This window comes from Arachis ipaensis, chromosome B09 (assembly GCF_000816755.2).
Source record: "Arachis ipaensis cultivar K30076 chromosome B09, Araip1.1, whole genome shotgun sequence".
Lineage (NCBI taxonomy): Eukaryota > Viridiplantae > Streptophyta > Magnoliopsida > Fabales > Fabaceae > Arachis > Arachis ipaensis.
Window position 1 is genome coordinate 120,578,779 of NC_029793.2, and position 10,890 is coordinate 120,589,668.

The 10,890-nt window shown below is 38.8% G+C and overlaps 2 protein-coding genes across 2 annotated transcripts; one reads left to right on the forward strand and one right to left on the reverse strand.

Moving 5' to 3' along the window:
- Positions 281-3,401, forward strand: LOC107619391 (protein PIN-LIKES 3-like). The gene is made up of 10 exons (XM_016321674.2): positions 281-600; positions 883-962; positions 1,064-1,188; positions 1,357-1,478; positions 1,587-1,775; positions 2,043-2,135; positions 2,347-2,447; positions 2,549-2,601; positions 2,682-2,867; positions 3,084-3,401. Exons 1-10 carry the CDS (start codon positions 466-468, stop codon positions 3,206-3,208), a joined length of 1,209 nt encoding a protein of 402 aa, XP_016177160.1. The 5' UTR covers positions 281-465; the 3' UTR covers positions 3,209-3,401.
- LOC107615903 lies at positions 3,627-7,874 on the reverse strand. The gene is made up of 5 exons (XM_016317920.2): positions 6,974-7,874; positions 5,696-6,577; positions 5,143-5,598; positions 4,859-5,045; positions 3,627-4,712 (listed from the first exon to the last, which is right to left on the reverse strand). The coding sequence occupies exons 1-5, from the start codon at positions 7,574-7,576 to the stop codon at positions 3,733-3,735; spliced, it is 3,108 nt and encodes a 1,035-aa protein (XP_016173406.1). The 5' UTR covers positions 7,577-7,874; the 3' UTR covers positions 3,627-3,732.

Here is a 10,890-nt window from a genome sequence, read left to right on the forward strand (position 1 = left end):
TTCATTTTTTTAAAATTTTTTCTTTAATTATATGAAATCCAAAAAACACCATATGAGAAGATAAAGTATGACAACTAAAGTAAATGTATAAATAAAAGCAATAAATGAAGATATAGTTTTGTACAACTCTAATATAAAAGGTCTATGCCTTTTTTAAAAATAAGAATACACTATATAGTATAATTAATTTACCTCTTTGCACATTGTACGGGTCTCATTCTGGTTAGTATTATTGCTATTATCTTTTCAACCGGTTCCATAAACAAAACTATATGTATCGAAATTTGAATAAGATAAAAATAAAAGAGTGAGACTCACCCTACCTCATTTTAATTTTCTGATGAAGAGTAGAAAAGATGAAATTGTTTTGATTCTCCTAGAACTATAATTTGGACCAGCCTGATAATTAAGAAGGATATACACTTTTTTTTAGAGTTAGTAATTAATTAAGGAAAGAAGAGTAGAATGGAGCTGTGGAAGCTGTTCATGACTGCATTAATGCCGGTTCTTAAGCTGATAATCATCACTGCTGTAGGAGCATTTCTTGCTCTTGATCGCTTTAATTTGTTGAGAGACAATGCTAGAAAGCATTTGAATGCAGTAAGTTATTTTATTTATTTTATTTATTTTCTAAATACTTTATTTAAACTAATTTGTTAAGAGACATCTTTCTTGATTCCAAGGAATGTCTTTTTCAAAAATGGAACAAATGATGTTAATTCATTAGTTCATCAGAGTCACAAAGCAAGAAACATATCATCAACTATCATGTTCTAGCTTCATTCTCACAACTCTTGCTGCTCAAAAATCAATACAATCAATGAGACAACTACCTTAATAATTTCGCTGCTCAACACTTAATGATGTTTTTCTTTTTTTCAGTTGGTGTATTATGTGTTCATTCCAGCTCTTATATGCAGCATCCTGACAAAATCTATAACATGTAGGAGCCTGGTTATGCTGTATGTTGTTTTCTTCCTACTCTGCATTTTCTTTTGGTTTTGCATTTAAACCATTCATGAATTGCTTCCCCTAAGATTCTTTCACTGTATGAATCATGCAGGTGGTTCATGCCACTGAACATTCTTCTGACATTCATCGCCGGGTCGGCTTTAGGATGGTTACTTATGAAAGTAACCAAAGCTCCTCATAATTTGCAAGGCCTTGTTTTAGGCTGCTGTGCTGGAGGTAGCTTAAATTAGCCAAGTCCAATTCAATGTAATACAATTTTTGTTGATCATAAAAAAGGATGTGGATTTTTTCGACGAATTTGATTTGTAAAGTTCCGCGCAGAGTTCATCATTCATGAAGTTTTTCTCTTCTCATTAATTTGAGTTTGTTGTATTTTGTAAACAGGAAATCTTGGAAACTTGCCTCTGATTGTAATTCCTTCAGTTTGTAAACAAAGTAGTAGTCCTTTTGGAGATGTAGATGTTTGTTATCAAAAAGCAATGGCTTATGTTACTCTTTCTTTGGCTGTAAGACAATTTAGTATTTGAAAATTTAATTATGTTCATATATCAGAAAAATTTGACAACAGTTAATTAAGATTTTTTTTAATGTTTTATTTCATTATGATGTACCAGGTTGGATGCATGTACTTTTGGACTATTGTGTACAGCATAGTGAGAGCATATTCATGCAAGGTTTCTAGTGTCAGAAATGTTGATGATTCTACATCATATCCATTGGATTTAATAGAATCAGATCCTGAAAACCATACAAAACCTTCAAATGGATTAGTTGTTACTTTAGAGGAAAAACCAACTCCTGATGTAAGAGCAGAGGTTTATTCATTGTTCTAGTAGATATATATACACTTTGCGCACTTTTCAATATCTTTTGTGAACTATTTAGGGTGCGATTGGTTTGTGTTTTTATTTTCTGATATAATTTTATTGTTTTTATTATTTTCTCTTTTTCTTTTACAAAATTTTCTGAAAATAGAAATGCAAATCAAATACACCATATATATTTATCAGCAAATTGTTTTATGAAGTGACTTAGAAGGTCTTAAATTTTTTTCGTCCATTTTTATACAGGTAGGCAATCATACAAAGCTTATGGAAACATTGAAGAAATTAGTAGTAAAGCTCAATTTGAACATCCTATTAACTCCTGCAACAATTGCAGTGGTATGCCAATATTTCTTCTGAATTCTTCATCCCTATATCCTTATTGTTCTCTTTCTTTTAAGAATAAGTGATCAATTTGCAACCTGAAATTATGGCACTTTCAAATAGTTCCAGCATTTAATAAATGAAAACTTCATATTAAAAATGTTAGTTAAATTGGCCAAATTTTTACTAGAACATCATTAGGATTTGACATATTTTTTGCCTCTAGATTGTTGGTTTGGTGATTGGTGTAATCCCTCAACTTCAAAAGCTGTTTATTGGCGAAAATGCCCCTCTCCGTGTAGTTCAGGACTCTACATCCATGTTGGGGTAAGATTCAAAAAACCAACTATATCAGCATCCAATTTTATGGTCCAAGTTACTAAGGTAATTATCAAGTTCATTTTACAATTTGTTTTTCTGATCTGCAGTGATGCATGCATTCCAGCAATCACTTTACTAGTTGGAGCAACTCTTCTTCAGGGTAATAATCACTATCAGCTTGATGTTCTTCTACCTGAAGAAAATCTAATGATAAAAAATACTTGGTTAATTTTGTTTCAGGGTTAAAAGGGTCAGGAATTAAGGTTTCAATTGTTATAGGGATCATTGCGGTTAGGTTCATCGTCTTACCAATGCTAGGTGTGGGCATTGTTAAAGGTGCAGTGCATTTTGGTGTGATCCACCATGATCCATTATATCATTTCACTTTGCTGTTTCAATATGCTGTTCCTCCTGCAGTGTCCATGAGTAAGTTCAGCTTCAACATAACCAAAATCTCTATTTTCAGTAACATCATTACTAGAGATTAAGGGTATTTTTAAGGCAGAAAACTACTTTTCTTAACAAAGCATTGTCTAAATGTACATATATTACTCTTTCCACTTTTGATTCGTACAATAGTTTGAAACTTTTTTCAGTATGTGCCTGAGATTTTGGAATAATACTATTATGAATCTGGCACAGGTACAATTACTCAATTTTTCGGAGCTGGTGAAACAGAATGCTCAATCATCATGCTAGCAACTTATGCCTGTGCCTCAGTTTCTGTTACTGTCTGGTCTACCATTTTCATGTGGATTGTGACATAAATGTATTTCTAATACCAACTCTAAGGGATTTTTTCCTGCGATAGAAGAAACTCCAGCTGCACTTTGTTTCAAGTACTTCAGTTCTGTGTAGTGAATCAAATTTGTCCTTAAAATTTACTACAATTGTAAACGTTGGTAATGCTGCCTCTATATATGTTAACATGCTATGAAATTTGGAATTAAACAAATATCGGAAAAATATAATGTAAAACAGAAGTACAATTCATTACAAATTAGTGTTTTTCCATCATTTTTGGCATATGGAAGAATTGATCTCATTAGTCATTACGATATATTACAATATTAAATTGTTACAAAGCTAATAGAAAGTGCCTAATGATGGAACACACTACATTGTTCTTGTTTTTCTCTGCAATTTCTCCATTCAGCAACGTATGTGCATAAATATACAAACCTGCCCTCTCCCCCTTCCCTGCCAAGGTTCATACACCTCCAATACCACACAAAATTTTGAGAATTACAAGCCACTCCATGAATCTCAACACGGTTCTATGTTTGGTTTATCATTTTCTCTTTGCCAATTGGAATGTCTTCTTTAAGAAGAGATTTGCAGCTCTATCGTCCCTGTGGCACAATACTCTCAATATTGTATTAGGGTCTGACCTATTCCATTTACCTGTAGTTGGAGGCATTGGTAACTTCTGTCCATTTGTCATTACACCAATGGCACTTCCTTCACAAATGACAATGCTGAAATCTTCTATCAACTGTTCAGTGCTGAGGCTCATCAATGCAATGACTCCCTCCACCACTGCAGCCTCTCCATTCACCACGTGTTCTGATATCAGTCCTTCTATAGATGTGCTGAAAGCTCGCTTCATCACATCAAAATCCTCTTTGATGATCTCGTGATCAGACCGGTGGAACACGCGAGTGTTTCCACCAGCAAGCAAGACCATAAGGAATGCATCAAAGGAGGCCTTCATGACTTCCTTCATTGCCATTGGTTGAGCTCTTTCTATAAGAAGATTGGACATCAGAGTCACATTTTGCTTGAGGATTCTCAATGCAGGCCTAATCTGTCCCCTGGTTACTCCCCCAGAATACAGGCCATCATAGAATACAGAGCTAGAGTCAAGGAATATGAGACGGTATCCAGCAACTTCCGAGACATGCTGGCAGGAAGCTAGAATAGACTTCTTGATTGAGTCAAAGTATACAGAACCATTGTTTTGAGCCCTGTGGCTATTCCCAAGACGAATGCGGCTTGAAGGAACAACTCCTGGGTTTGTAGCAAGCAATGTGTCCAGATAATGGATCTGGGTAAGGAGATAGTGCAAGGTATTGAGCCGAACATAGAGGCGCTGCGTTCCACGGCTAGTCGATGGCCGAGGATTTTGACCTTCATGTGCTTTATTAACATTGTACAGATCTTTATGACCAGCACCACATGGAGCGGCTTTCTTCCATAGTTTGAGGAATTTTGAATTCTGGCTGCACCTTGTCAGTGGTGGAAGTACCGGGATGTAACTCTGCTTTGAACCTGAAGGAAAATAGAAGTTAAAAGAATGAAATACCCTCACTTTTCTAATCTATTGTAGCAATTTGAGGACCATCATTCTACCATTGTTTTGTGCCTTGTATTTCCTATTCTAATGCTATATGAAATTATGAATTCCTGGTACTTACCACATGCTGCAACAAACATCATGTACTCTTGGAAGAGGCTCCCCAATCCATCGGCAAGAGCTCGAACTAATTCTTCAGTAATTGGTATTGGAACTTTGAAGAATTCTTCCACAGTTGTGGTGGTCATTTGCATCAGCTCCACAGCCGATTGTGCATATGGCTCCGTTTTGGATTTCGGATTCCATGTCTGCAGTAAAAGTAAACAAGGAAATTATAAGCTATATCCCATCATTACAATCTGTGATTCAATTTGATGGAACAAGGATCTCAAAGCTAAAACTCACTTCAGTTTCTTTTGCTCTTTGCAGATATTCTCTGGCTTTCTGCAGTGAATCATATATCCATTTTCCCAGACGAGTCAATATGACTGAATCAACATCATAGGGAACCATCTCTCTCACCACTGTCTTGCCACCATCCTCACTCTCAGTAGCGTCTTCAACAACTGTTTGGACAATAGCCTTTTCAAGCTTTGCAGCCCTATGCAATACCTGAACCGATTCACTGGTCAGTGAGGTCAATTCATTTATGTACTGCCTCAGCATTTGCCGGTAGCAGTTGTGCAGTGCCATCGCCGCAACTGCGCCTGCTGTTGAGTGCCATTTCTTAAACATTGGAGTGAAATTTTGTCTTTCCTTCATCACCAGACCTTCAGTTTCCTGAGCTAATTCAAGAAGTACTTCACTCAACTCTTTCTTTCTCTCAAATTCAGCAGACTTTGCATTCACTGCCTCAAATGTCTGCACTCACAAAAAACCAATACATCATGAATCATGATTACATTGATTAACTAGATTATAAATGAGAATAGTGAACAGAAAACATATTATAACAAACCTTGTCAAATGCATATGTCATGGAAGAACGGATGTAATTTTCAACGCGCTCATGGGGCGCTTTGAATATGGCTATGTCTCCATTCTGTGCCCCTTCCCCATTTGTGATTGTCAGATCTTCACCTAAAATCTTGGAAGCTGTCAATACCAAAGGAAGAAGGATTTCGATTTGGTTAGCATTTCCTCTCATGAAATACTCATGGTAATTAAGTAACCTCTTCTCCGACCAATCTAGCATTGATCTTACAACTGATGACAATATCTTAACAAAAATGGCATCCTTTTCCTTCTTAACATCATTTGCTACTTCTTTCAACATTATATGTGAGGCAGTGAGAAGATCAGGCTCTATCTGCCCTGTTAAAACATACTGATAAAACAGCACCCAAGTGAAGCACACATTGTGAATTGGCAATGTTATCCCAAACACAGACCATGTCTTCTTCATCAGCTCAAGAAGCTCATCAACCTCATCAAGGACTAATGTGTCATCCCTGATATCGAAAACCGATTGCAGGAGGGCAGTGTAGAGGTGGATGTTGAAGGGGAATCCATCAGCCCAGTGGCAAACATCAGTGGGGGTTCCATTGTGGCTTCTCCATGAAAGGGAAACCACAGAGTTGCAAAGGGTCCTCATGGTATCTGAGTTCTTGCCAGTGTCAATAGGCCCGGACTCACTGCTGGTGAGGATGTCGTGGAAGCGCTTGGCAAATGGGTTGTTATTTTCAAGAGGGAGTGATGGGTGGAGGAGGAGACCTGCTTCAAGCATCTTGAGCTGCCTCCTCTGCCACATGTGGTACTCAGTGGAGTCACTGAATTCTGAGGGCTTTAGGTGCCTTAAGAGTTCCAAAGGGATAATGATTGTTTCTGATCTTCTCCCTGCCTGCAATGCAACCGCACTGATTTAAATATCCAAATTTGTTATGCTTAGTGGAACATAATTATTCTTCAAAAGGCTCAAATTATCACAACATACTCAATTGTTAGCTTCTCTTGCAGCAACTTAAAGATCTAAAGAGGGAAAAATATCAATGAAAATTTTCAAACAGGTGACCAATTCATCACAATAAGTGAATGACAGAATCCCAATTGCACATAACATTCAATTAAATCAACATATCTTTGCACCAAAGAGAGAAAAATATCAATGTAAAAGAACAAAAATAATTTTTTTTTTTATACAAATTTGCCTCTTCTAAATACCAAGTTGCACATAGAGATAAAAAAATTTGACAATTTATAAAGGAGGAAAAACAAAAGAGAAGACTGATTAGATTACTTGGCCAACGACGGTTCTCATTAGGGTTTTCCTGAGCTTATTATCATCGTGCTCCGACACTCTCATCTGCTGCCTCATCATCTCCGCCGCCGTCATCGGCCTCCGAGGCCTCATCGGTGGAAGCAACCCGTTAATAGACGGGCTACTACCTCCCGCCACCGGCGACGACGGCGTCGACAACCCTCCCCCGACGTTAACACCAAAACCGGCCACCATCCTCCTCGACGGCGACCTCTTCAGCATCTTCAATCCCAGCATCTTCTTCACCCTGCTCGTCGGCTTCGTCACCACCTGGTTCCCCTTCCCTCCTTCACCGGCGCCATTGTTCTCGTAATTCGAGTAGAACGTCAGGGCGTGCTTGCCGCCGAACCCCGGCGCCGACCGGCACGCCGTGAAGAAAATCTCGTACGATGTCTGTCTCACATCGTCTTCGCTGAGCCCCTCGAGCTTCTCGAACGGCCAGGCGAGATCGTCGACGGGGGTGGCTATGGCAGCAGAGACGACAGAGGCTACATCCCCCCCGCGGCTGAGTTGGTGGTGGAGGTAGTCGACACGAGAGGAGGAGAGGGAGGGGTAGGACTCATGGCGGGGGGGTTGACCCATGCGACGGCGGGGACGATGGACGGGTCAGAGTCCGACGATGGCGGTAAGGGTGTCAGTGGCAGCGCGTGAGCGCGAGGAGTCTGATCGCTGTGTTTGTGTTGTGTGTTATTTTTGGCGCCAAAGTTAGTTAGTGGTGTAAGCGTGTTGTCTTTTTTTGGGGAGGAGAGAGTTAGATTTAGAAAAAGAATGCATGCTTTATGGTTATTAAAAATGGAAAGACATTAGAATAGGATAGATCATAGAGGATGGTGATGAGTTGTGTTAGGTAGTTTGTTAATTAGTTATTTACGTGACAGCAGTTTCGTGCATGATTATAACGGTAACCGATGCACCGGCCTTGTTCATTTGATAACAAATTAACAATGCCTCAAGCCCTCCAACCCACTGTGTGCCACAAGAAGATGTGTTGTATTTTTATTTGAGGACTATTAGGGTAATAACTTTTGTGATTTATAGCCTTTAATAAAGTTTTTAATGGTGTGAGATTTTGGTGTGGAATTAGTTATTTTTCTTTTATTGATTACATACTGACCAAAATTTAATAAAGTTGCTGGCTTATAGATTTTTTCTTTTTATTTTTTTATCTTAAGTAAATTATTATTTATTCGTAAAAGTTTAGAATTAATATTGATAAATTTATCTACGAATAAATAAAATTATTATTTTTATTTATGAAAGATGGATTTTTACTAACAAAAATTATTCGAATTCTAAAAAATTATTTAAAATCTCTAAAATATCCTTTAAAATAATCTAACTTTAACATCTTTTTGTACTTTATGCCATCACTCCCACCCAAATCTTTTTTCACCATCACTCTCATTTTTAACCACTACCATCACTGTTGTTATCACCATCCCCAAATCTTTCTCTTTACCACCACCAAGAAGAGTGAGAAAGAAAGCTGAAACAAAGAGAGTAAGAGAATGACTAAAAAGAGATGTTACTCATCACTACTGAAAAATTCATTTTGAAGAGGAGGAGCATTCAGATTCAGAATTTCACATTTAAATTCAAACAACAATACCTCAACAGAACCATATTATTACAGATTCAGCAATAGAACCAACAGAACTGCAATGCACACATTCAAATCCCAACAATAGAAGTGGAGTATTCAAATTCAACAATCACAGATATACAATTCAATAATAAGTAAGATTATGGAGATGCGGAATTAAAGAATGAAGCAACAAAGTAAAAATTGAAAATTAAAAAAGACCATAACAACGACATATTACCGAATCTTCGAACCCCTCAGTCCCCAACCTCAAAGTTCTGTGAGCAGCACTTCAAGGTCAAAATGCTGGCGCAAAGGCTATTGTCGGAGATGGTACTCCCAATCAGAGTCCACGACGTTCTTGTAAAAGGCAACATGAAGACCAAGGATTGGGTCATCGAAGCGGAGCTCAAGAGAATCGAGAGTGCCACTACCATGCAGGACCTCATGCATGAATGTGAAGTAAAGGCATAGAATGCTCACAGCCCTCGTTGATGGAGCAGCAATGGTGGCAAGCATAGATCTTCGGGCAAGGGTGGCGATGATGCACAGATCTTGTCGCCGCTACTGCTGGAGGTCGCTAGAATCGCTAATGCCAAGACACCAATGCTGTCACTCTATTTCTGCCTTTGTTGTGGTATTAGAGAAGGAGGCGGTGATGGTAGTGGTGGTGATGGCAGTAGTAGTGGCGGTAGTTGGAGATGAGAGTGGTGGTAAGGAAGGATTTGGGTCGTGGTGGATTTTGATTTGGGAGAATGGTGGTGTAGAGTAAAAAAGAAAAGTTAGAGTTAGGTTATATTAGAGGGTACTTTGGAGTTTTCAAATAATTTTTTAGGATTTGAGTAGTTTGTTAGTAAAAGTTCATCTTTTATGGATAGAAATGGTAGTTTACTCTTTTATCTTCAACAAAAATGTTAGGTCCCACGTAATTCTGTGTATAAAATAGAAAAAGTATAAGTAACTAATTCTGGCAACAGATTTGTTACCCCCATTTTTGTGTGGGAGTATCTGTTCTGGACAAGAAAAGTACCTGAAACATTACTAACTTAAGCATCCAAGTGTCTTGCAGATTGTCCTCCCGGCCTGGTTCTGCTTTCTCCGAAGTTAGGATCTTCGATCTTCCTGTCTCATCAACTCGTTACCTCATAACATGTACGAACATTTGGCATCGTTTGTGGGGACCCTACATAATCGGAGCCATGGCTGAACAAAAATCCACTCGATGATCAACCTAAACACTCCTTTCAAGGAGTCACATCAAGAAGATGGACATGAGATAGATGTCACTCCACCTACGTACGAGGAACATCAAGTTCCTCCGATTTTGAAAATCACGAGCCACAAAATGCAGAAACTCAGAATAATGGGGCTCGTGATTTTGCAGGCTTAGGGGACGACTATGTGCATTCTATGCAATAAATGCACCATAGAGTGCAAGATCTGGAACATTATCGGATAGAACTGGAACGTCGCTTAGCGGAACGGTCACAATTCGGGCAATCTCGTTCCCAAAGTCGAGCATCCAAGGTTCATAACTACCATAGCCCTGAAAGGAAAAACCTAGAAAGGATCGTCCTTGACCAAAGGCGTGATAGCGATGGACGACGTTCACCTCAAAGACACAAGAGGTCGCCCAGGCGTGATGACGAGCATTGTGACATTGAGAGAAAGGGGAGATATGAGTTCCGTTCAGCCAGTCTAGAAGGAAACGATCTCCACAAAGGAGTCCAACCCCTAAAAGACACAGGGATGCTCGGAAACATGTGATCATGGGTCAAACCCCATTTACATCTCATGTCCTCCAAGTTCACTTTCCCAAACATTTTGACAAACCGATAGATCTCAAGTATGAAGTAAAGTCGGATCCTTAGAAGCACATTAATGCTTTTGAAGCTTGAATGAATCTCGAAAGGGTAGGAGATGCTATCCGGTGCAAGGCTTTTCCGATAACACTGTCAGGACCAGCAATGGCCTGGTTCAACACATTGTCCTTTGGATCCATCTCTTCTTTTGCTGATGTCAAAATAAAAATTTTGGCCCACTTCACTACAAGAAGAAATTAAGCCAAACACCCTATTTCATTACTTGGTGTGGAACAAAGAACAGGGAAAACAATATGAGATTACTTGGATCGCGTTGACAAAGCTCTGTTGGAAGTAAAACACGTGAATTTCTGAAGTCGTGTGCTTATGTCTTATAGCTAGTTTGTTAGAAGGGGACTTCAGGAGGCACCTAACCTTCAAAGACGTGAAAACCATGGAGGAAACCCACCAAATCGCCTTGGAGTATATGAGAGATGAGGATGTCTTGAGGG

What these genes read in the sequence shown, in the direction of transcription:
- LOC107619391 (XM_016321674.2), top strand. Translation starts at nt 466, where the DNA reads ATGGAGCTGTGGAAGCTGTTCATGACTGCATTAATGCCGGTTCTTAAG. An exon ending in TGTAGGAGCCTGGTTATGCT is followed by an intron (nt 963 to 1,063) that starts GTATGTTGTTTT and finishes TGAATCATGCAG; the next exon opens with GTGGTTCATGCCACTGAACA. An exon ending in TTTAGGCTGCTGTGCTGGAG is followed by an intron (nt 1,189 to 1,356) that starts GTAGCTTAAATT and finishes TTTTGTAAACAG; the next exon opens with GAAATCTTGGAAACTTGCCT.
- LOC107615903 (XM_016317920.2), bottom strand. Translation starts at nt 7,576, where the DNA reads ATGGGTCAACCCCCCCGCCATGAGTCCTACCCCTCCCTCTCCTCCTCT. An exon ending in TGAGAACCGTCGTTGGCCAA is followed by an intron (nt 6,578 to 6,973) that starts GTAATCTAATCA and finishes GTTGCATTGCAG; the next exon opens with GCAGGGAGAAGATCAGAAAC. An exon ending in GATGTTTGTTGCAGCATGTG is followed by an intron (nt 4,713 to 4,858) that starts GTAAGTACCAGG and finishes ATTTTCCTTCAG; the next exon opens with GTTCAAAGCAGAGTTACATC.